Source organism: Strongylocentrotus purpuratus, unplaced genomic scaffold (genome assembly GCF_000002235.5).
Source record: "Strongylocentrotus purpuratus isolate Spur 01 unplaced genomic scaffold, Spur_5.0 spur5_scaffold_1, whole genome shotgun sequence".
In the NCBI taxonomy this organism is placed as follows: Eukaryota; Metazoa; Echinodermata; class Echinoidea; order Camarodonta; family Strongylocentrotidae; genus Strongylocentrotus; species Strongylocentrotus purpuratus.
In genome coordinates, this window is record NW_022145594.1 from 50,922,503 (window position 1) to 50,949,818 (window position 27,316).

General features: G+C 37.2%; 1 protein-coding gene across 1 annotated transcript in view; it reads left to right on the plus strand.

Annotated features, from left to right (window-relative positions):
- The first annotated feature begins 5,017 nt into the window (after positions 1-5,017).
- LOC590269 (hemicentin-1) overlaps positions 5,018-27,316 on the plus strand; it is a 36,475-nt gene continuing 14,176 nt past the window's right edge. Inside the window, exons 1-6 of the mRNA XM_030978439.1 lie at positions 5,018-5,327; positions 9,576-9,727; positions 10,446-10,590; positions 18,615-18,794; positions 21,336-21,428; positions 24,102-24,229. Of these exons, the coding sequence (XP_030834299.1) occupies positions 5,246-5,327; positions 9,576-9,727; positions 10,446-10,590; positions 18,615-18,794; positions 21,336-21,428; positions 24,102-24,229 (780 nt within the window). The 5' untranslated portion in view covers positions 5,018-5,245. The remainder of the gene's footprint in view (positions 5,328-9,575; positions 9,728-10,445; positions 10,591-18,614; positions 18,795-21,335; positions 21,429-24,101; positions 24,230-27,316) is intronic.

Below are 27,316 nucleotides of genomic sequence, written 5' to 3' on the forward strand. Positions count from 1 at the left end.
GTAAATTAATATTTGCTAGTTGACTTGTGATGTTATTTGTTCCTCAATACATATGGACAATGGATGCATTTTAGACTACATATTTAAAATTCAATGTTTGTTTTTAGTTATTTGTTGTTAATGCTCACTAACAGTTAACTGCTAAATTATTCATATCCTTGCTTACTTTTGTAACTTTTTAAGAAAGTGAACATTTTATTTGTCTCGATCGATTTGTTTTTCTTGAGAATGCGGCATATTAAAGCTCACATCAAAGAGTATTAAAAAAGTTCCTTATTCTAACCAGTCCTCGTTTCATCCTTACAAGGCGTATGAATAATTAAGTTAACTGTATGTGCATGAATATTTAATGTAGAGATCTATGATGTTATTGTACTGAGAGTAGCAAGTGCGGGGGCATGTGTTCCGGGCATGTGTTGCATTTCACTTTATGCGCCCCAATCATGAAACTGCCGATACTAACCTAAAATATTAATAAGTCTCGTAATTTGTTTATTTATTTATTTATACTTTTTGTACAAAAATTGTGAAATTTAAACCCAATTCAAAGCCCATATATCTCGTTTGAAGTTTTCACCCCCCCCCAACCTTCTTGGAAATGGGCCTCCTATACATATTGACACGAGTAATGATGAATCATTTGCAATACAAAAATCTATCAGATTTACGATAGAAGGCAGAAGTACCTGATGTACACACTTTAAATGTATTTTTTATTCCTATTGCATTCAAAACCTCTTGCAGATTTCCCTTATTTTAGTGTAACAAAATAAGTTAGAAATAGGGAAACTGCTTAGTGACTCGTATATGATGCAATAATTTAGAAAAATGAAAGGTCAGGGCACTCCTGATTACATGAAGTACTCGGCCATAACAATAACCATGATTTCGTAAAAACATATCTGCTTTGCATGGAACATAGCTGTGCGCAAAAAAGGCCATTATTATCAGTGTTTTCATTATTTTTCTTTTCATAAGCAATAATGTATGTACTTACCAAGTCAAACTCAAAGTCAAAGTGTAGTATGTGTAATAAATCTGTGTGTGAAAAGAAGAGTATAATGGATTATCAATAAACGTTTCATCAATTTCTGAAATACGGTTGTCTTATATTTTCAATTTACTTTTAATTACATATTATTTACGTAAATAAACATGTGACGAAATTGATTTTATTATTTTATGAAGGTTTGCATGATTATGTCTGTTATTGTTTTGTGTATTTTTTCTGGCACTTTAGGTATAGGGAACTGACAAGTCTTAGAGTATTGTCAGGTTAGTTGTCATATCAACCTATGTTTCTCCTTTCTGAAAAATAGCAAGAATTACTTACTCACTTTTTTTTTCTGTAAGTGGGGGGGGGGGGGGGGAATAAGAGGACACTTTTTTTTTTTTTTTTTTTTGTCTCGAAATTTGACATTTTGCTCCGTTGGGGGGGGGGGGGGGGGGGGAATAAGAGGACACTTTTTTTTTTTTTTTTTTTTTGGTCTCGAAATTTGACATTTTTGCTCCGTTGGGGGGGGGGGGGGGGTAAGGTCATCCATTGGCATAATTTTTTTTTTTTTTTTTTTTTTAATAAAACAAATTAAAAAAAAAGGGGGGTGTTTTGCTTAAAAATACACACTTACAAAAAACTGAAGGGGGGGGGGGTTCAACCCCCACCCCCCCCCCTTCAGTTTTTTGTATGTGTGTATTACCTTCTTTTTTTTTTTGCTCTAGGGGGTGCCGGGGAGAGGGGGGTGTTCGTGTAAAAAAAAAGGGGGGAAGCGATTTTCAAATTTCCATTGAGAAAACAACAATTGTGCTCGTCGCCCCCCATCCTCCCCCTTTCCCGTTGAGCGAAAATAACGCTGTGCGCGATTTTCAAATTTCCATTGAGCAAAAGAAAAAAAAAAGTAGTGCTCACTGCTGTACTGGGGTGCAACAAATTTAAGATGCAAGATATCCCCAAAAGTTTATAATATCTCAAGTATAATTTATGTGGCAATACTTAAAATGATACACAAATCAGTGGCTATTGAAAATAACTCGCTTTAAAACATCTTCAAATTGCTACATTAGCTCTTCAAAATAAAAATAAAATATGTCAGATAACAACGAGGGAGAAACATGATTGTGACGTTCATCGAAACTACATCACTTGGCTTCTTAATTATAAAACATACCAGCTAGTGCTCATCATTTAAAAACAAAATAATGGTTGTAGCACAAAGTTCATCTGATGTTTTCTTTTTATGTTTCAATTAAAAAATAACTTGATAGAACTCACGTTTGGACAAGAAAATATTGACTCGATTTGGACTATGTAGGTCTTTACAGTGTTACTAAGGAGCCCGAGAAGACGGGTGAATACGTGAATATACAACTGTGAGGCTATCGAATAGCCAGCAAATTAAAGTGACCTGACAAAACAAGGGAATAGGAACATTAATAGAATGGTGCTCATCAGTTGGGCTACACATCTTATTTCTCAATAAATGATTATAAATAAAACATATGCAGCTGGATAGGCAGTAATATCTTGAATCCTCAGTTTGTCACTCCCAGAAAGATATGACGACTGCTGTCCGTATTTAATGTATTATATAATAACGTTTTATTTGCCCAGGGTAGCCACTTCAGCTATGAAACTGCCAGGGGGCCCTGCATAACATTATGTTATTACTACCCTTCTCCAATCTAATATGCTGAGCGCCTAGCTAGAAGGCAGAAGGTCCCATTGATATGAGTCTTTGATATGACTCGGCCGGGGTTCGAACCCACGATCTCCCGTTCATGAGGCGGGCGCTCTAACCACTAAGCCACCATGCCCGGTAATTGGTAATCAAAGCAGAATGGGGCTCAATAAAAATATCATAAACATGACAAATCAAAATAGAGGCACACTAAATAACAATGTGTAGCTTTGGTACAACACATCCATATCATTAAAATGTTTATGGTTAAACGGGTAGAACAAGATGACAGTCAACAACGAATTTCCATCCAAAATTGGGAGGTAGAAATAAATGTGTACTTACTCAATGGTAGCAAAAGCGGGAATGAGCGGGAAGATGGTCTCGCATCAGGAGAGCCTTTTGTCGAGGTTTCTTTGGCGTTGTATTCTTACCGGTAATCTGTTGGTATTTCAATAGCCATGTTTAGAAACGGGTTTAGGTCAAGATAAGCTTTCCCTTTTTTAGAGCTAGTCTGAACTATTTCGAAGTTCAAAAGCCTCTTTATATCGACACGTCTCTAATAGACACCATTCTTTTGTCATCTACAAAGGGAATGTATGCAATTAGATCATTGTACAGTTCATTGGACGATGCTGGGATGGTTTAGTCTAAGCAAGGAGTTTTAAGAGATGGCATCTAGCTCATTCCTTTTGTACCATCTTCGATGTCACCAGGAGAAAATATGTCAGGAATGTGCTTAACTGAATCTTTATGCAGATAAATTATTAGGGAACAAAGACGATTCGTTGTACCATTCTCGACTTTTAATCCTTGTCTGAATTCAGTTTCCGCCCCTCCCGCGCGAAGCGCCGAAGCTTCGACGTTTCATTAAATTGAGAGAGATAGAAGACGATTCGTTGTACCGCTCTGGACTCTTAACCCTTGTCTGAATTAAGTTCCCCAACCGCGCGAAGCATGGAAGCTTTGACGTATCATTAAAGTATTAGAGAAAGAAGGCGCTTCGTTGTACCGTTGTCGACTCTTATTCCTTGTCTGAATTCAGTTTCCGCCCCTCCCGCGCGAAGCGCCGAAGCTTCGACGTTTCATTACATTATTAGAGAAAGAAGGCGCTTCGTTGTACCGTTGTCGACTCTTAATCCTTGGCTGAATTCTATTTTCCCCTCCCGCGCGAAGCACGGAAGCTTCGACGTTTCATTAAATTGAGAGAGATAGAAGACGATTCGTTGTACCGCTCTGGACTCTTAACCCTTGTCTGAATTAAGCTTCGACGTTTCATTAAATTATAAGAAATAGAAGACGATTCGTTGTACCGCTCTCGACTGTTAATCCTTGTCTGAATAATAATAATAACAATATTTATAAAGCGCAACTTATCCATCTCTAGAGATGCTCAAGGCGCATACAAATAATTCAAATTAATATTCAACATACTTAAGATTAAAGAAATATTAAATATTAATTGAACTCAGCCCCCCCCCCCCCTCCCCCCCCCCCCCCCCCCCTCGTGCAAAGCGCGGAAGCTTCTACGTTTTATTAAATTATAAGAGATAAAAGACGATTCGGTGTACCGTTCTCGACTCTTAATCCTTGTCTGATATGGTGATCGAGTTTCCATATTTCGTTTGATACAGATTGTTTTACAGTTTATTTCAAGTATATTGTATCGGTCAATTCAAACAATAACATTAGAACGTATACTTTCAGTGAAATTTAAAAAGAGATTACACATCTGTCTGTTTTTGAGAGATACCATAAAATAAAATAATAATGATAAAAATCGAAGTTTATTGCCTATTCACAAGACTACTCGGTCTTACTGCTAATATTTGTTTTTCCTTCATTATTTTATTGAAACTTTCTGCTAATAAATATTCTTCCTAATTCAGAGATCACTTTGTTACAGAAAGTTGTCCCCTTAGAAAATACGAATTTTGGAAGTCAATAATATGGACTAAATAAAATAGAGGGGAAAAATAGTATAAGGAAGTAGCTAGGAATGGAAACCATTTTTTGTTGGGGGGGGGGGGGGGCGTTGTGAAGCGATCGCTCGTCCACAAGACTACTCTGCCTCAATGCTAGAAACGCGTGTTACTTCTTTAACACACGTTTCAGTGGGATGTCCAATAAATCATATTTACGACGGTTTCGAAAAACGGCCCGTATGTACCCGTCTATTCCCCAAAACAAAATTCAGCAATTGATCGAACGATTTGTGCGATAGATAATGATCAATGCAATCATTCGTCCGGGGGCCCAATACTTTTGACCAATCACGCGAGAAGGCGAAGACATAATATGACGTCATCTGACTGCAACAGGTGCATGCACTACCATCGTAACACTGTGCATGTGAAGGATCATTCAGTGGACTCACACGCACACTTGCCCATGCACATGTCTTGAGTCGAGAGGTAACGGGACTGGATTGTTGGCTTCGAGATTGGTGTTTGGATGTACAGGAAGAGTTTAATCATACATCGGTGATGAGAGTAAATTAACGTTATAAGATCAAAGAGTCTTTGGATGTTTTAGCTGCGATTGGATTGTATTTGAATCGTATCATCACAATGGCTGTTGCTGACGGACTAGCCTCCCTGAGGTTAAGGCTTGCCGTCGTATGGCTTCTCGCTGGTGTACTGAGTGTTGCAGGTGTGTATGAATCCGGGCTATCTACTCTGACTGTATAGCAACACTACACGAATTACTAGTATAACGTTGTACGATTGGGGGACAATGATGTTTGCATGCATTATAATTGTGTGGCTATGCAATAAACGCCTATGGATTCATGAATGATTTGAAATATGCAGCAGTTTTTTAAAAATGATTTCACTCTTCAATTACTTGCGTACCTCAATTAGCTCTATAGACTAGACTATATCACCAATCATAATACTTGTGACCAAAATGAGAAAAAGGATTGTCGTCATTAAGACAACTATGGACTACAGAGAAAGTCCGGAAGAATCTAAAAACAGTTATCTGTTGCACAGCTCTTTCACTGTTCCTACCCACCCCTCCCCCTCTCTCCCCCTCTCCCCCTCTCCCTACTCTCTCCCCCTCTCCCTCTCTCCCCCTCTCCATCTCTCTCTCTCCACCAATGTGCTTTAAATATTTAGTACTTACCTTACTAAATAAGTGAATACAAAGATAATAAACGAAGATATGATTCACCACCAATTTATTTGGAAATGGTATGCTAGTTGCATTATTTCAATATTGACTTGGTGTAGCTTATAGTGCATTTGGTATAATGTAATTTAGGTTATTATTGACATCATATCATAATAGAGTGCTGTCGTTTTGCATACTCTAGACTTTTTCACCAGGTGATAAAGTTTCCTCCTGACAAAATTCAGGAGGACGGATGAGTCTGCTTGTGCATAGTTGCCAAAAATATTTATTTGTAAAACTGGGGATGAAATCATGCAGTTGTCCTCTAGATATAGTTTGCTTTTTTCTTTCGGACAATAGATCAACTTCACATCTCTTCTTCAAATTAAGTCAAACTAGGACCTAGCCCCAGGGGCATACAGATCAATGGTTCCCTGCAGGGGTTGAGGAGAGATGCTTGAGTATGAAAAAAATGAAGAAAAGAACAACACAAAACTAAGCAAAATCATTCTCTATCATGTATATAGGTGGTTATTTTGTTACTCCTTCATTCTCTGACAAGTAAACAGAAATAGTCAAAAAGAGAAAGAGAAAATAAACCTTTTTATGTTCTTACAACTCCTGCCAGGTTTGCAGGGGGCAGATACATGTAGGGGACATATTTTGTTGTAATAACTGTGTATGTAAGGCTGTGTTCGTCAGGATCTGGGATGCAGGTGCCCCCTGGTTCTGACATATGGCATTAGAAGGGAGATTAGAGAAAGGAACTGAGAATGTGTTTTACCTGTGCAAACTTCTCCAGGCCTCTGTGACAAGGTCTGAGTCATGTTCTCAAACCGGAGGATATGATAAGATTATGATACTCACAAGAATCAAATTGTATTCTCAGGACCTCCCAAGGCTAGAGAGGGCTCAACAAAGGCGTGCTTAAAGAGACAATTGAGTTCTGGTTAAAGGAGCTAAACAAAGAAAATTCACTAGCAACTCATAATTATAACAAATGACATATGGATGGAAAGATTTTCTCTTGAAAGACACGAACAATTTGCTGAGAAATCATATAGATATCATGGAAAGGCGTAAAATGAAATTTTTTCAACACCCTCCTTTGACCCCCGAACGCCCCTGAACGTAAGTCAAACACACAAGCGTAGCGAGCTCTAAATTGTGACGTCACACACTGGACGAACAGCTCAGTGCCGTGTAGCAGTATGCAGCTAGCCAGCCGCGTCCCGTATGTGACGTCACAAATATGACACTCTACAAAGGACCGCTGAAGGCAGAAAATCTGGATCTCAAAAACTAACATTTTTGAGAGTTGATTACTGCGGGCCTAAAACATATTTTGAAGAGAAGAGTTGTTGTATTTGATCGGCAAGCGCTAGGCTTCCCCTTCGCAATGATAGTTTTGCATCAATTCAAAACACTTTTGATTCTTTGTGTGGCTACTTTAAGATTAAAAATAAAGAGTGAGCTTTTAATTCCTTTTTATTTTTAACTTTCATATTAAGGGCTCTACGCTAACAGGCGCCCGGGACTCATGGGTGCAGAAAATCTAGGTCTGGACCCCTACAAGTTCTGATTTTTTTACATAGGACTTGTGCATAAAGACGTTTTTTAAAAAATGGACGTCCTTTCCAAAAAGTTTAAAGAGAAAATTGAATTTTGGGCAAGATTAAAAAGAATTGTGAGCTTTTCTAATTCCTTTTGATGAGTTATGCTCATATTCAGGGATCCACACTAACAAGTACCCAGGACACCAACGGGCACCAACAATCTAAGTCCAGACCCCTATGATTTCTAAATTTTTGCTTATAGGGCACATGTATGTAGACATGTACAAAAATAATGAACCCCCGTTCCAACAGGTTAGTGTGGAGCCCTGTCATATTTTATAATTGAAGACTGTCATTGTAGCACATCCCTTGCAAATGCCCCCAAAATATTGAGATAATATTATCAAACTATGGTCTCCATGTATATTGCCAAGCCACATGTGTGTATATAATACCCATATCTGCAAGGATGTCAGATCAATAGAATTGCTCTTTAATTATGATGTACCCCGGCCCCCCCCCCCCCCCCCCACTCAGTGTTATTTAGGGTACGCATATGCTCGTTCCTTCTTTTTGAAAGCACCCCCTATCTGAGGACTGCAAACATTTCCGAACCCCCCTTTCGCGGGCTTTTTCAGGCTTTTCCTGCCTTGGAGACCCCCCTAAATCAGGAAAAATGCTCAATGTCCCCCCCTAAATTCGGAATAACTCCTCAGAAGTCCAAAGAGATGAGAGAAAAAAAGGAAAAAAACACCCCCATTTTAATGAAATCTCCGGGTGAAAAGTCAAATACACCCCTTTTTTTTACAATTCTCAGGCCGGACTTTGTCGCACGAAAAGTACCCCTTTACCGGACATTTTGGCAACACGCATGCGGTCATTCCGACCCCTGAGTGGGGGGGCCGGGTGGTGTACCCCTTTGATATTCATAATCGCCTGCTGAGAACCATTTAGGGTGTTAACTTTAATAGTTTTTTTTTTATACAAAGTTAATGCCCTTCTGGCTCCCAACATTCAAAGTATAAAGCTGAAAATAAATTGAACATGTGGACCACAGTTGATGTCACAAATGTGCTTTAATAGTTGTCTCATGCTTTTCACGCGTATGTGATTTCCTTCATGTAGTTAATTTGCTAACATTTTATCATTTCAATACTTTTCCAAGTCATGCATTCTTCCTCGTTATTTAGTATTTGAAGTACAGTACACAGTGACTCCTTGAAGTAAGACTAATTTTCCCAGGGACCAAGGCCTTCCTTTGAGCAGTCATCCATCAGTTGTTGGGGAACCTGTCTTACATGTAGACATACTTGAGAACTAATCATATTCTGTTACAAATGTAATGAGCTTGGGGAAGAAATGGTAGGGTTTTAAATGATTGTATCTTGTGATGTGCCTAGTTTATAATGTTAAGCCATTGCATACTGTAATCAGGTGATCATGTATTATGTCTATTGGGAAGATAGAATTCAGTAGTCAACAGATTCAGTATGCCATACTGTTGAATATATGGTTCCTTGTAAGCTTAGAGAAAAGGTTGATTTCTGGTGAGAAGTGAAAAATTGTTTGTGAGCATTATCATTGTTATGCAAGTTTGGAAGAACATCAGAGAAAAATGTTCACTGAAAAGCATGGCTCTTCAAATGACCCCTATTCTAAATATGACAAGTAACAGCTTAAACATGAGGCCTGGTTTTTATGCCACATGCATGACAACATATGTAGAGAGAGAGAAGGGGGGGGGGGGGGGAGTATTGGGTGACATCAAAATGATTGTCTTGTTTGGAGCCGAGAAGCAGATGTAGAGGGAAAGCAAGCGAGAAGAGGAGATGGAGGGAGGGAGAAAGAGAGATGAGGAGAGAGAGAGAGAGAGAGAGAGAGAGAGAGAGAGAGAGAGTGGGTGGCAAGGGAGAAAGAGCTGCAAAAAAGATGACTTGTTTCAGATTCTTTTTGACTAGGTCATAGTTGTATAAAAGAAGGACAATAATTATGCTCATATATGAAAAGTGTATATGATGCTTTTCTCCTTTGTTGACCTTTGGCTTTATTCTTATCACAAATTGATAATTTTGGTTGTCGATTTACCTCTTGTTTTTTATATTTAAAAAATGCATTAAAAATCATCACTTAAAATTGAAATTAAAATCAAACAAAGGATTTATTAATGTATCACATGGCAACAAAATAACAAGTCTTTAATATTTGTTGTATCTTTTGTCTTGTGCAGGTCTGCAGCTAGCTACACAATCCAGACAGGATCTCACAAGTCCAGAAGGAGCTAAGAACTTTGAGATGTTGTGCCCTGTGACTGGGGCCGTAGGTCAACCTATCTTCACATGGCAATACTCACCAGCGATGCATCTCACACCGGGCAATAAGGTTGGTTATATATTTTTTATTTTTCATTTTACTTCTCTTCTTTGGCTGGAATGCTCCCCAGGGAGTGGGGAATAGGCAAAGAAAAGCAGCCAAAGTATTACATACAGTATCTCATCTTATAATAAGCCAAGTCTCTATTAGACAGGAACAGGTTTCAGCAGGGCATTTAAAGCCTCGGTCACAAATGCCATTAAGAACTGCTACGACCGCCGTACAAACGATTTTCAGACAATGGAAATTCAGAAGACAATTGAAAAACGGAGATTTGTACGAAATTATCGTCCGTACGAACTTTTGTGACCGTAGCATTAGAGGAAATCACAGGATTGAATTTTGAACAACGACATTATTTTACAGATGTTTAAACTCATTGTGAGCTCTGGCATAGGAATCGTATGTGGAGAAAACATGGCTATAATTTGTTCTGGATTGTTTATCCTGCAGTAGATTGATAAATACAAACAAAGTCACAAAAACTTGCTGGAAGTCATGTTCAATAAAAACCACAAATCTCGTTTGCACATATTACTCAGCCCCTGTACATTTTCTACCAAAATCATTTTGGGACATGTCATTCATTTGTAATTTTGAACATTCAGTGTAAGTTTTGTTGGATTCTGTGAGAATTTATTTTCTATCATTACCAGAACTCAGCTTATCTTTAATGCAACTTGATTTAGATATGTGCCTGTTTTCTTTCCCTTCCCTGTCTTTTCAGATTGTACAATCAGCACGCCATAACTTCAGATCAGATTCACTCATCATTAATCAGATATCAAAGACAGATGCTGGTTTCTACACAGCGAGTGTTACTGATAATACCAGAAGGGTTGTCAGGTGTATGTTTCAGCTTACTGTTGGTTGTAAGTACATCATTATGTAGAAATATTCATTTATAGCTTCACGTCATGGCATGCATTTACGTACCAGTTTTTATACGATTCAAATTCTAGAGATAAGGGGTCTCTGAAAGCCAATCTGTACTAGTTTGGTTAGGAGGGATTAAACCTCCCAGCATGGTCACTGACATGTGGTTATCTCATCAACTCAGGTCTCAATTAACATAAGAAAAAGAGGATCATGGGGGACCAATGATCACCGATTAGGCATTGTTTGCTATAGAGGGAGCAAGTAGCTAAATGTAGTGCAGTGTGGCTTTAGATTTTATGAAGAAGAGAAGTGTTGTATTATTTCATTAATGAAATTATAAAGGTTATTATTCAATGATTCCTATTCCATTTACACTATTAGAAGAACCCATTGAAAGACTGTCAGTATTTGATAATTCTGTTTTTGTGTGAGTTGTGCGCATGCGCTACTTGTCGTTGCTCTCCATGTGTTAGCACGGAAACAAGGAAACTTGTGTGACCGAATACCTCTAATAATTCAGCGATGTCTTGGAAGCAAGCATTTAAACTTTTAAAAACGTGAAGTTTTGGCAGCCCTTTAAATAGAAACACACTCCAGAGGTGGGTTTTTTTTTATTTAGGTTTTTTGTTGTGTTTATTGGTAGATGCCTAGCAACTTCCGACCAAACTCTGGAACGTGAGGAAAAACGATAGTTTTGGGGTTGCAGCGTAAATGCCCCTGCTATTTTCATGTACTTATATCAGTGTGTTTGCAAAGTCTGCATTGCTGACGATACACATGTCTGCCATTGTATGCTAATAATATGGCAAAACAGTTATATTTAGAAAGACAAAACAAAGAGTTGGTGATGTTATTTTCAGCAATGAAATAATCGTTGAGCCATTCTAAATCCTGGAATTTAGTATGTACTTGTGTGGAGCCCTTAATATGGCATTATCCCACACTGGGCGAATCCTCAGCTATGAGGGAAATTAGATTTACCACTTACAGGAAGAGGCACATTTAAGGCAATTTTCAAAAAGTCACTTTTATATCACTTTTGATGTTAAGGGATTTGTTTTCTTTGGAGGTATGAAGGAATGATAAACTTGATCCATTTTGAGAAAGGTAAGATATTCTTAAAAATCCAATGATTTGTTCTGCAACTGTATTACCTGGAAAATAGTTGATGGATACCGGTAGTCAAAGTCATTATTGTAATAATCACTTACAAAGTACCTTTGATATACCCTTCAAAGGGTGTGATGTCGACCTAGTGGTAAAATCCTTTAGTGAAAATTATTAAATCCCCTTATTCGGGGCTTCCCAAGTCCTCAAAAAAACTTATATCAAATTTGTCTGTACAGCAGCAAGATAAGTTTATAAAGATGTGTGCAAAATTTAAGATCAAAAGACTCAAGTTGTCTCTTCATGAGTGAAAATCAAAGCCCATATTGTGTACACAATAAATATGGTGAATGAGACATTGACTGCCAGTTGCAAATTCAAATTTGAAAATAAAAATAGCTGTAATTTAGCTAATAATGAATATTTTGCCACCATTCTTTCAGAAAACTTGTCAATTGGCACTTTTACAAGTTTTGAAATTTTCCCCGTGCAAATCCATGCAACCCTCTTTAAGGACCCTCATTCATATGAAATATTACTGGCAAACTCCTTAAAGTGACATTTATTGTTGCATATTGTCAGTAACTGTAGGGATATGCTTTTTGTTATCAGAGGCCAAGTTCAATTGACTTTAAAGCTTATTAGAAATTGCCCCATACAAGATCCAACGTAAGAACCACTAATAGGGTCATTTCCTTAAATGGGATTAACATCCTCTTTGACAGGCATTATGCACCATTTTACACATTTCCTTTAATCTTTACTCTTAATCGACTTGCAAGGTGTTGTCACACATAACAAGGATAAACTAGAATTTACTAGATATCCCAATGACACTGGATGACTTAAGGTTCTAGGCAGAGTACAAGGGCAGTAGCATTTGCACCCCTGCGTGGGGGTCAATCAATTAGATGACACCCCTCTCTGACTGACTCATATCACTCTTACTCACAGGGCTAGGAATAGTCATAAGGGGTACAGGTGGTGGAGGCTGGGAGGGTAAGGGGTAAAAGTGACAGTGATAGAAAATTCACCTCTTGGTGATCCTCTGCCTTTGGGGGCTCCTGGGGAATCAGGGGTTCACCTCTAACACCACAGAGAACAAAATACACGGGTCTCGAGGCAAAATTAGCCCCCAAATGCCATAAAGAGCCCCCAAAAGTCATAAAAGAGCCCCCCAAAATTTGCATAGAGTTCAATGCAAAACAAATTAAAGAGTGTTATATTCATGCAAGCAAGCTTGAAAAGTAGCCCCCAACATGTTTAAAGTATTTTTTTTCCATGTAACACTATATTCATATATCGTATGATACCACACTGGTATCTGTGTTCATCATTTCATAGAGAAGTCCGACATAATCCATGGTCTATTTTCACAATTCACAAATTAGTTGAATTTCCTCTGGGACTAGGGGAGCAGAAGAGGAATTGGGATTTAATGAGTTCACGTTGGTTTGTTCATGCGATGTCATTGACAATTAGGGCATTAACATCTTTTTAAAACCATGTGCTGTAATGGGATTTGAAGATTTCTTGCTAACCGGACTATGTTTTGAAAATAGCCATTTTGTTAGAAGAAAAGCGACTGAAACTTTCATGAATTAATAGAGACTTTTATATCATATCTAGTTAGCATATTCAAATTAACATCTAACTTCAAAATTCTTTTTGACATGGTTTACCCTTGGCTATTTTTCCCATTTAGTCAAAAGAGTTAAATACAGTACACGCCGAAAATCTCCGCAACACGATTACACGATTTATTTTTAGGATTACACGGTTTACACGATTCACCTGAATCGTGTAACTGTGTAATCGTGTAAATTTACACGATTGAAGAATGTCGCTCTGAATCGTGTAATCGTGTAAATAGTAATGTGCATTGGTCGGATGATTCGACCAGATGTAACAATCGTGTAACTGTAATCGTGTAAATTTACACGATTAAAGAATGTCGCTCTGAATCGTGTAATCGTGTAAATAGTTATTAGGGTTATAAGGGCATTGGTAGAACGATGCGACAAGCTGCAACAATCGTTAAATCTTATCCTGCTTACACCAATTGCTTTATACACAACTTACCTTCAGTGTACATCAGTTAATTACTGTACTTTATATTCGTGTATAAACCTCAGCACTTTCCACTAACATGTATCGTATACTAATCCGTGAGACAAGGTAGGAAAACGTCAGAAACAGGAAGACATGATAGATGAAATAGTAAAGGAAAAAAGATAGCTACGAGGAGAAGGGAACATATAAAAGGAAAATGAGGGTTGAAAGGCACGATAAAGATAAACAGAAAAAAAGAGAGAAAAAAGGGAAAACTAAAAAGTTGACCGGAAGAAAAGAAAGAGTGAAATAGAGTGATAAAAAAAGAAGGGCGAAACCTAGTCAAATTAACATAAATGAGAAGGCTATGAAACGGAGAGGAAAAGAGACAAATTAATAAGGTAAGAGGGGAACATAACGAGGGAAAGAGAGGCGAGAAAGATATGGGGGAATGGGAAGATATTGAAAGAAAGAGAGAGAGAGAGAGATAAAAAAAAGCTTTAGTTGAAAGAATAGGGGCACCGATCAGATTTTAATAGGGGCATTTATCGGAGTTGATGGGGGCATTTATCAAAAGTGAAGAGGGGCACTTCTCATACTTAAAGAGGGATACTTACTAGAGATTAAAAGGACACTAATGAGAATGGAAAATGGACACTTATTGTAAAGGAAAATAGGAACTCGTCGAAGGAAAAGGGGTGTGTGTCAAAAGAAAAGGAGCACTTATCAGAGTTGAAAACGGGAAGGGGCACTTTTACAAATTAATAGGGACACTTGTCAAAGTAAAATAGGTACTTTTCCTACATACAAAGGGGCACTTTGGGGGAACTTGAAAAAGTGGGGGGACACTGTGCCGCTAGCTAAACGTAACTCAAAGACAGTTGGCCATTCACTTATTCTATTCATTCTCGGCTTGCAACTGTTCCCTACACTTTGTAGCCAGTGGCTTACATACTTACGTACATGTAATACCTATTGTTCAGGGGGATCCTATGTTCAAGGGGAACCCCCTGAACAATAGGTATTATGTAAGGATCTGTGCCTGTAGCTAGGGCAACGGCCTTTGTCCCCGGCGAGGGTCAATGGCAGGCCACATTCAGAGTAAGCTTCTTTTGTATGTGACAGGAAGTGTGCCCTTAAGCCTTGACCGTAGCTCTTTATACATATAGCTGAATAATGCAATGTTGTAAAAGGTAATTTACAAAAATGAGGAACGCTAAAAAAGCAATAAGTGATCAAAGTCTAAGGCCCGAATTCACAAAGGAGGTTTGTCGACAAACCTTGGTTTTCGTGCGTCAGTATGACGCGTTTTTACAAACCAGGTTTGTAAAATGGATAATGATTGAATAAAAAAAGTATAACGATCATAGTAACGAATGAGCTGGTGAACCGTAATTCTAATGGTACAGCCTTGTAATGTAAGAGTATCACAACATACTTAATTATGTTAGCCCTCCTTTACATTTTGTAATCATTTTTACTTATTTACAACTTAGGAATAACAAAATTCCCCCCTTCCTTCGTCGTTCATCGCTTTTTTCTTTTTTCTCACTGAGGATTAAATCCGAGAGTGCTTTTCGGGAAGTGGACTGATTTTTTTAACTTTCAAACATTCTATAATAAAACTAGAGACAAGACACTGCAATTAAAAATATATACAAGAGAAAGAAAGCGTAATCTTCGCTATCCCCTCGTATCGTCCACGTTGTCCTCGTTCAACCAAGAAGTAACTTCTTGCTTTTACTGAACTAGACGACCTTAACCTGCTCACCATCACCACTGAAAATAAATTGTAACACAATTCCAGCGAGCAATCGAATCGTGTAAATTTTGAATCGTGTAATCGTGTTGCGGAGATTTTCGGCGGGCAGATTACACGATTACACGATTCGACCTGAATTGAGGAATCGTGTAATTTTACACGATTACACGTTTACACGATTCAAATTTCGCTTCATTGGCAAAAAACGAATTGTGTAAAAATAAATGGTTACACGATTCCCGCGAGCAGTCGAATCGTGTAAATTTTGAATCGTGTAAATCGTGTTGCGGAGATTTTCGGCGTGTACTGTACAAGTATCGCAGACCAAATTGAGGTGAAATTGGTACACTTGTATCTAATAGTCATGCCCAGAAGTTAACATATGTACAGTTATAGTTTCGGGGTGATGATCTCAACAATATGTAACATAATTTGTGTGACTGGGCCTCTTTAGGTTTAACTGAATCTGACATGAGAGGAAGGGCTCAGAAAGGGCAGGTTAAAGACATGTATACCAGACAAGCTTATATCACATCACACAGGCTTAAAGCCACACTGCACTACTTACAGCTACATGTACTTGCGCCCTCTATATAGCAAACAACGCCTAATGTGCCTGTTTGTCCCCCATGATCCTCATTTTCTTATGTTAATTGAGAGCTTATTTGATGAGATAACCACCTGTCAATGACCTTGCAGGGAGGTCTAATTCCCCCTGGCCAAACTAGTGTAGACAGGCTTGTGAGAAAGTTAAGAACTTGTTAAAGAAACTGTCTGGAAGCCATCAGGAAAGGTTGATTATTTAGTATAAAAGAATTGATGTTTACTTTTAGGTTAAGGATTATTTTTTTTACTTGCACATCACTGTTTTACTGTATTTTGAAATTGTACACCCTTTTGTTGTCTGCACCTTCACCTGCTGTCACAACACATCCCATCCCAGTATAGTTTGGAAAAGCTGCTTCAGGGATTACCTCATCAAGTATCAAGTATCAAAATGAGAAAAAAATTTGATCCAGTCTTGATGGACATCATATTGACAGCATCCATACATGGGTATACTGTAACTGGACTATGGCATGAATTATTATGAGGGCATTTAAAGGGCCTTCCTATTCAAGTAACATACCCTCCAGATCAAGGCTAACATTCATATAATGATAAAACTCGCATATAATTCGTCATCTCTAGAGGATACTCCAATCCTTCTCTTTAAAGAGAAATTCCACCTTGACATTGAGTTGGTTTTGATAGAAGCATAAAAATGAGAGAAACAAGTCAGTGAAAGATATGTCACAGTGTTGCCAAATTGTGTTTCATAGATCCCAACTTCAAAAATGTATAACTTTCATAATTTGTATCAGAATTTGCTCAAACTTTCACTGACCTGTTCATCTAATTTTTCTGCTTCTTTTAAAAACCAACTCAATATCAGGTTGTACTTCCCCTTTAAAGCCCTCTCAACTGCCAATATTCAAAGAGGATGAAGTAAATGAGTCTGATATATTCTTGGCTCCAGGAATGTCTATCCTCATTGTTACTCATGGCTGTGGTCTTTAGGAGAAATTGGATTTAAACTGAACAAGGGTAAAAATAGGTTGTAAAAATGTCATCAGTCGGGTTGCATTGTTGCCAATTTGTGAGATAAGTAAAAACATGCACAAAATGAATCATTTAGGTCTGCTAGTCAAACAACTAGATTTCTTAGCTGCTCAACTTGGAAAAACTTGCATTGAAAATAAAAAGATTTTCATGGACAAAGACAAAACTAAAATTTCAAACAAGATTGTCAGCAGTATATGTGAAATGTGATTTAGGCAATGGATGGATTTATGTTTAAGCAAATTTCTAGATCACTTCTAGCCGAATTATTTTAAAGATTATTAGCAGTATTCTATATCAACATTATTGTAAAAGACATTTGCGTTATTTATGCTTATATTACCTGCTTTACAGTGACTATTTCCGAAAGGACATCATACAAGCATGGTTACTTTCCAACTGGTTTGATTATGTAAGAAGAGAAAAGTGAATGGAATTTATTAACCCAAATTAAGTACTGCTCTTCAGCCTTCACCCTTGATACATTCTGATTCACAAAATGTTATCTTTCTTTTAGAAAAGTAATTCCATTTTGTTAAATAAGCTTATTGAATACTTGTCTGTTTCATTATAATAATAATAATGATAATAATAGGCATTTATATAGCGCTGTCTATCTAGACATTTCTATTCCAAGGCGGACAAGAAAAATAGAAAGAATGAGAGAGTTTGGATGAGTGTCAGAGTGCCAAGTACAGGTATTGTTAAAAAAAGATAAAATTTCTGCTTGGATTTGAAGGTCTTTAAGGAAGTTATGATTCTCAAATTAAATGGTAAATTATTCCAAAGAGAAGGTGCTGCAGCTGGAAAAGCCCTGTGACTTTCTTGTGCTCATTTAATTAGACACAGACTGTTTCTTTTGTTTTGTCCTTTATATTAGTAAAGGAAATTTGCACAAAACATTTGAATAGAGTTTTAATCCATTTGTATACAAGCTGTTGATGACAGTTATAATGCATGAATCATCATTCCCAGGCAAAGTCTTGTCAATCCATTAAATGGGGCGAGATTTGTTTCCTTTACTTCCCTTCTCTGCCAGCAAGGACAAGATGAAACATTGACTAAATCTGTCAAAGTTAGTCACATTATGAGCCCCCTGGTAATACAGGGGGGCCTAACCAGTGATTAATCTCATTGTTCTTATAATTGGTACTCTGGCTTACTAAGTACTAAGTAGTCTGTTAAAAAAAACTTAGATATACAAATGAACTATGACAAGATAAATATTCACATATTTCATTTAAATTTTTGATTTGATCAATTTCAGTAAAAAAAACAGGCTTGTCACCATATAAACAATATTTAGGGGTTTCTTTTTACATTTACAAAGGCTTTGTATTATTGGTATTTTGAATATTTTATTATCATTTTTATTTTTATTATTATCATGATTAATATCATTATTTTTTTTATTATCATCATCCTCATTCTCATTATTACCATGTAAAAGTAATATAAGTTCTCAACTATCCATTTCTTTCTTGTATCCCTTAGATGGTCCTGAGCTAGTTGATGGTATACCGACCACCGTCACGGCAAACTTCTCTCGTCCATTCGTCCTGTCCTGTCCAGTGAGAGGCGTCCCATTACCACACGTTATCTGGAGGAAGAACGGGCGCACCGTCGCACCCTCAGAAAATATCCAGTTCAATGGTCTTGATATCAATTTTACTTGTAAGTACATTTTAAGGTTGCTTAATGAAAGATAAAAGGGGTCAGGAATGCAAAGTGCATAGTTGGTGAACATCATGGCCCAGTGGTAGAGCAGTGGTCTCGTAATTGGGAGCTCCCGGGTTTAAAACCAAGTTGATGCCCTTGTGCCCTTTGGTAAGGCATTAATCCTCATTACAAAGTCCTTTGGAGTGGACTTACAGCTGTCAGTCCCATGGTTGCTTACTTACTAGCACACACATGCCTTTTTAGCAGTCAGGTAAAACAAACAAACATCTTTCATGTCATTTAGGTAGAATCGTATCATTAGGACTGCTCATAGTTGAAGTGGGTATTGTTAGTGATTCCAATTTATTACAAAATAGGACATGGAGCTAGTAAATATATATACTGTTTGTACCTTGATGAGGCTTAACATTACAAACTAATATCATTCATATATATGTCTAATAACATTTCCTGATACCACACACTACATTGTATTAAGCCTTTTGTCTTTAAATACAAACAAATATTTTTGTGCCATAATTATCTCTTGTTTTTTCTTTATAACATCTTACATCAAAATTCCTGAACCCATTTTTAATTTCAAGAATACAAACGGTCTTTTCCTTTTCAACCACAGAACTACTGCAGTGGTAGGCTTAAGATACATCGTGGTGAGAGTGTAGAAAATAGCTCTTAATCCTTGCCAATATTTATACTTTTGTTACCCATTTTTATAAGCCTTGGTTTAACTAATGATAGAAATAGATCACTGTCTAGACTTGATACATGTGTTATTAGTCCATTGTTTGTAATATATTCAGAAGCCAACTGTAACATTATTTCATATGAAATGTTCGACACCACATGTTTGAAGAGCATGACACAATTAAGATTATAATGATGATGATAGCGCAAAAATAGAATTATGAAAATAATAATGATGTATTTAATAGACGCTGTATGAGTACTACTTCCACTACTACTACCTCTACTGATAATCATACGTTGGTCAACAAAATTTATAAAAGTAGGAGGCCTGTTAGTAATGATCTGGAAAAAATATCCCAGAAATAGCTCTACAATTTTTTTTCTTCTAAAGATAGTGAAGCAATATATATATACAAAATATATTGTTCCTGATCAAAATATTAGTCAAGGAAAAGAAGATTATACCATTTTGTCACCAAGTGATAATATGAATTTGTCATGCATGCACACTCTAACGCATTGAAGTTAACATCTATACACAGCTTCACACTAGTTCATGTGATTAGATAAAAATCTTGAAGAGATGATTTTTTGCGGAAAGAGAAGGATAGAATGTTGCTTCCTGCACACCTGTTAGAGATCTGAGACTGAAATCCTCAGGTATCGATGATTCATGTGGAAAGCTCTTCCACTGGCTGTGACTCTCATAATCATGTCTGAAAAAATATTGTCTTTAAGGGATCCGGTAACTTTGTCTCAGATTCGGAAAAAAAATCCTGGATTTAGCTCATGCTGCAATGATATTTATAAAGCTTTAGGTCAGTCAGGAACCCATGACTTTTACAAGCCGATCGCCTGTCTGATTATCAAGATATTTATGATTGGAAATCGAAACCAAATTTTGCGTTTTCCTAATGGTTTTCATAACACTACAGTCTATTGGGATAAATAAATATGGTAAAACCGGTCACTCAAAGATTTTAATTTTTGAGGCACTTCTTGATCCTTTTGAAGTGCTTTTTTTTAGGGATTCAATATTACCCCATTACAGACGCTGATAACACGTAGGGCCATGCATCTCAGATTTAACATTGTTAAACGGTGCCTTTAAAGATAAAGTTGAGTTCTGGAAATGTGAATACATGAGGAAAGAGAATGTCTGGAAGTGGTTGGGAAAGGTTGATTTTTTAACATGTAGTCATTGGTGTTTACTGTGAAGTTTGGGGTTAGAAAATTAACAACTCAGACACATGCAGTTGACACAGGGATGGATACATGGGACTACACACACATGTGGTATGAATGTTTGGTCCAAACTTGTGAGCTATTACTCTTTGTCATACCACCCATTTCCTGTATGCAACAAGTCCTAGCAGATACTTTTCTTTGCGGGAAGTTTGTTTGGGGTATTTGTTATGGGTATGTTGGGAGAAGTTGTAGTATTAAAATGGATTAATTTGTTGTGAGGGAGGGAGGGGGGGGGGGGGGGAAGCAAATGTATAGTCCTTTTCTCCTTGCGATAGTAATAAATGAAATTACTGCTTTTTATATACATGTACCTGGTAGTGCCTAAATGACCATTTGCAAGGTAACTTAACAAAGTGCTTATAGTATCATTATTCTGCTCATGCTATATTCAATTGCAATCCTGCATATGGGAATAATAATAATAGTGGGTTATTGTATAGCGCTAATGTCTGACAAACTAGACACTCTGAGTGCTCCACAATTATTACCCTGGCAATATACATTGTGTGTGTGAGAGATGAGGAGTGATGCTGAGTAGATACATAAAGTGAAGAATGTTTCCTGGTGTATAATTCTTTCCATTTTTAATTTCACTTTTAGCGGTCTCTGATGCTGATAGAGGCCAGTACCAATGTTCAGCCACCAACCCTTACGGGACCGTCACCAGTCCAGTTACTATCATTAATATTCAATGTAAGTATGTGCTTTAATGCCTGACTGCACTAGTTTGGCTAGGGGGATAAGACCTCCCTCCAAGGTCACTGACAGGTGTAATCTCATCAAATGAGCTCTCAATTAAAATATGAAAAGGAGGATCAAGTAGCTATAAGTAGTGCAGTGGGGCTTTAATGCCCTTCTCTAGTACCAGTTACTGCCATCAAAACCTGGAACTTCTTACCCCCCTGTTTTAAAGAATTCACCTACCCTACCTGCTTTGATAATCTTCCACTAAGTCTATAATTTGATGCAAACCAGCTGTATCTTGTACCTTTGCCTTTGGATTATTTTTGAAAATGGACAACCTGAAATGAAAAGTTAAAATTCACCACACATGTATCTCTATAAATGTGTGGTGAATTTGTGGTGTGGTGAATACATGTACACTACTCATTGTTTTTGTTACTGCTCATCAGTATCAAACAATAGGCGGTGTCACACAGAGGCCAAAAATCTGGATTTTAGTTATCCTCTTAATTGCTGTCTGTCATCAATTATCCCATAAAAAATCCTCTAACGAAGCAAGAAAATTCTCCCTTGAAAGAATTTTTGTTAAGGGACTTTTCTTTGTGACATTGCCTGCCTAGTAAGTCTGCAAAATTACTATTAACTACTATTTAAAGGGACCAAACTAAAGCCTTTATTTTTGGTTCAGTAAATGAAATAAACAAAAAAACATACACAAAGAACTACTGTAGCCAGTCCATAAGCCCATTTATGTTTTCATGGATGAAAGTGTGTTTAAACAACAAAAGTAATTGCTCCGCACATTTGATGACTGTAAGGGTTAGCTTTCAAGATGGGATCAAGTTCAGGATAGGACTGCCCTATTACTGACATCAATATCCTTGTATAGCTTAATCCAAAGTATCATTACTTCCAGGGCTGTATGATTCCTTAATCCTAAACCTAATACTGCAAAGCCTTATGAGTCTCAGCCTTGATGAATACTGGCAGATGACTGCCCTTAAAGTGAACCAGTAACATTGTTGAAGGTTGATGAAAAAAAACTGCCTAATTTTTGTATGAAATATTACTTATTATATTCTTTCCATTTGCTAACCCTCTAACGTGCACAAATCCTGAAAAAATTCTTAAACCACAAAGGTATTTATGGTTTTCTCGGAAGGCATTATGTGTAACTCCCTCTGACAGTAAATTATCCCAACCCTTTTTCCAGGAAAATAAGACATATAGTTGGGAGAATTTGGGAATCTATCAGATCAGTTTTCCCCAATTGTTATCATTAATAATGGTCTTGTTTTCACTCAAACTTTCAGATTATCTTTAATTCTACATCTAGCATTGAAGTCATTTCCTCTCATCTGAACCATGCATGGAGCCTCTGTGGTAGCTAGGGTCCATGTCTGAACAATGTTACCAAGTCCCTTTAAAGCCATGACATCCTAGACTGCAGGGAGGTTTCCATGTTAATGGAAATCCTTTTATTCAGTTGTTTCCACTGATCATGTATTTATATCAAGTTACCAAGCCCCCTTCCAAATGAGGAAAGGATATATATCTTATGATTAGGATATGTTGACATCTAGAACTCAATATGCAGAGTAATAGAGACCTCAAAGCAGTGTCAATATCATATTCAAAATGTTGAGATTGTGCTGTTTGGGATGTAGCAGGACCCCTATGTCCCCTCACTGATATGCTGACATCCCACAACTGTTGTAATATTTAAACAACTCTTTGTTTTAAATAGCTATGGTCGGTATCGAGTCAGATAAAACGATTGTTTTCCTTAATCACACACAAACTTGTACAATTCTAAGGTATCCATATGTTACCAAAATTTGAATTTTATCAAAAAATTGTATACACAAATTAACTTCAAATATCATGTCATCTGCTGGTTTGTCGATATACTGTCATTGGATACAGTCATCGGATATACTGAAATATCAGATGTGGTCAATATCTAATGTATGGGAAAAAAGTTTGGGGTGAGATTTAGCTGTTACTTGTCGTATTTTGTAATAATTAGGAGGGCATTTGAATAGCCCCCATACTTTTCAGGGGACATGTTTTTATGAAACTCTTCCACACTGACACTAAAAAGAATGAAAAGGTTCACACATTCTTTTTGTCACCTGTCTAACAACTCAATTTTCCTTTGAACACCTTGAACAGATTAATAATCCGTTCATAAGGTCACATGACCCAATGTTAATCCCAATAAATCCTAATCCTCACTAACGATTGATCTTTTCAAGTATGAGTTAGTCATGATGCCAATGACAAGGGCCTAGAAAGGTTTCTGATAATGAACATTGTCAAGTCATGATGATATATTAAAGGTAATATTTACCTGTGGAAAATACATATTAAAAGATATTTTCCATGGCAAGATCTGTATCTAGATTATGTGTTGATGATGAATAAATGATGATAAATTTATCTTTATAATATCCTGTAGCATTGTCTGAATAGGATCTGTTCAGAGCCCAATGAGCATTAACTCTATATGTGTAAATGCTGGGCTTCAACAATAATGATAAGTATGAGCTGACGGCTGCCTGAAAGTGGTCATATCAAAATTACCCCCTATCCCCATCCACTCACCCTGTTCTGTACACCCATGACAAGAGATAATTATAATTTTGATAATTGTTAATTCTGACTTTTTTGGTTTTGTAGGGCCTCTAAGGTTTGTGCAGGTTCCCCCATCAGTGCTAGACAGGAGAGAGGGGCAAAACGTCTCGGTGCAATGTAATGTGACAGGCTTCCCTCATGCAAGGATACTGTGGTACAAGAGGAATGGAAATGTAAGTGACTTGTTTGGTGCATTGTCAGGGTTCCTTATGCAACGTACTATGTACCAAGATGTATGGAAAGGTAATCAGGGAGCGCCTTGGTGCAATGTCAGGGTTCCTCATTCAATGGTACTACGGTACATGATGAATGGAAAGGTGAGTGACTTGTTTGGTGCATTGTCAGGTTTCCTTATGCAACGTACTATGTACCAAGATGTATGGAAAGGTAATTAGGGAGTGCCTTGGTGCAATGTCGGTGTTTCTCATTCAATGGTACTACGGTACATGATGAATGGAAAGGTGAGTGACTTGTTTGGTGCATTGTCAGGGTTCCTTATGCAACGTACTATGTACCAAGATGTATGGAAAGGTAATTAGGGAGTGCCTTGGTGCAATGTCAGGGTTCCTCATTCAATGGTACTACAGTACACAATGAATGGAAAGGTATGTGACTTGTTTGGTGCATTGTCAGGGTTCCTTATGTTAAGTACTGTGGTACAAGAGGAATAGAAAGTTAAGTGACGTGCTTGGTGCAATGCCAGGGTTCCTCATGCAATAATACTGCGGTACAACATGAATGGAAAGGCAAGTGAATCCCATGCAATGTCATAATGCTAGGATGCATTGTCAGCGTTGTCTCATGCAAGGTACTATATAACATGTGTAAGCAAGTTTCTTGTTGCAATGAGAGGGTTGCCTCATGCATGTATACTATTGTGCAAGATGAATGGAGAGATAAGTGAATATATTGCAATTACACTAGGGTTACCTCATTCAAGGTAATATGATGGTGGTTCTGGGGGGTGTTTCACAAAAATCCTATGTTAAAATTATCTCTAAGTTGGACTTAACAATTACGGAAAGCTGTTAGCATCTTTGAAAATATTTTGTAAAAGTTATTTTAAAAGGCATAAAATGTTGATTCAAATCATTCATATTTTCTGTCATCAAGGAGATCTTGTTCTTGATATGGAATTTATGAAACTTCTAAAATACTTGAATTTTTGCTTTTGAATATAATTTATTTTAAGTCTAAAAATGGCTCTCCATAATGTTTAAGTCCAACTTAAAGTTAAGTTTGACTTGAAATCTTTGTGAAACACCCCCATGGTCACATATCTTTCCATTCTGTCTATCATGAAGCAACAAGATGCAACCCCTTAAAGATGAAGTTGAGTTCTGGTTATGCGATTGCATTGTGAAAGAAACGGTGTGGAACCGACCAGAAAAGGTTGATCATCTAGCATATAAGAATTTGTGTGTATTGCAAGGTTCTGGAATCATCAAAATGATAAGAAATTTGGCCAAGTCTTGGTAAAGTTACAAACACTTGCAAAGAAAGATGTATATGGGACTACACGAACACGTGGCGTAAAAAGCCGCCCCCCCCCCCCCCCCGATTTTTACGATGTTACATGCATATTTAGAATATGAAGGCATTTGAAGAGCCATGCTTTTCAAGGAACATGTCTGAACTGATGTTCTTCCACACTTGCATAATAAGAATGAGTAATGCTCACAAATTATTTTTCACCTCTTCCCAGAACTCAACCTTCTCTTTAAATGTAAAAAGAACTTCAAGAGCATGCAGTCAATACTTCAAAATGATTATTTGTTAATTTTCAAAGTATAGCAGTTTGTCTTGCAATCATCCACTCCTCTCTGTAGGGAACATGTCAATTTGTAATTAGTCACCTGAGAGATATCCTGTAAGTTCCAGGCTTTCCCATCGTGAGAACAACAAGGTACCCCTATTTCAATGTATTTAAAGCCTATCTGCACTAATTTGGCCAGGAGGGATTAGAACTACCTGAGTGGTCACCCACAGGTGGTTATCTCATCAAATCAGCTGTAAATTAACAAAAGAAAAAGGGGACCATGGGGGACCATCAGGTACCGCTTGATAATAACAGTAATAATACGTGAGATTTATATGGTGCCATTATCCATTCTAGCTAGCATTAGGCTTAGGTATTGTTTGCTGTTTAAGTAGAGGGCGCAAGTAGCTACAAGTAGCGCAGTCCCGCATTAATATACATGTACTTAAAAACAGTCAAGAGTTTGGAATGTTTTTTAAATGTATGTCAGTTGTTCAAATTGCAATCATTCCCTCTCATCTAGTTGCCGTAGAGATATTTTAGAGGGTTCCGTCTTACCAATCATTGAAAGCATGCAACAAGGTGCAGTCTCTAAATAAGACAGGAAAGAGTCATTTTGTGTTTGCCCTATTCTGAGATAACGCTGAAGCACAGCAAGGGTTTCCTGAACCTTCCTAAGAACTTGGCCTCACTTCCAGACTTCCAGAGGAGTTTTCTGATTTTCTTTTCACCCAAGCTTGAATGAGTCATCAATAAAGCTGAAACAATAGAACTATGTATCCACTATCCACTAAATTAGGAACCTCATTTAAGGGGGAAGTAGTACCTGTCAGCGTATAAATGGGTTGCATGTATATAGCTCTATAGTTTGGGTTTTACTGATGACTCATTCAAGCTGGGTTCAAAAGAATATCAGAAAAACTCCTCAAGTCTGCTTCCTTTTTCAATGATCACAAGTTTGAATGAATCTTAGTCATAAATTTACATGTATTTTCATTTTAGAACCTCCATACTACCTAGACTAATACTTAAAAGATTTACTCTATTATGTATTGTCATATATTTGTCCCTATTTCAATGAAAGCAAATTTTAATAAGTATTATGCTGATAGGGAACTATAATGTAACAGCTGATCACTTTCATATTACTGTATGGATTCTTTGGTTCAAATAACTGACAATGGAGAGAAAATGATAGCACAGTCTGGATGCTAGGCTATCAGGGAAATCACCTGATAGTCAAGGTCTCTTATCTGTGATCTGCTCAGTGTGATGTCTAGTCTGATGGGATTATTGGAAGCCTGGTTTCTATTCAGCACAGCTGGAATAAATACTATTTTTGTTTCTATCTCTGCCTTATATGTCAAACTTGGTGACATTATAATAGAAAAATAAGTAATTCATTTTTTATTTTTCTTTGACAGATGGCTTTTGGTATTGTGTTGGGACTTTTTCTAATTGTATTGTTCATGATATATAAATATAACTAATGAATAATAAA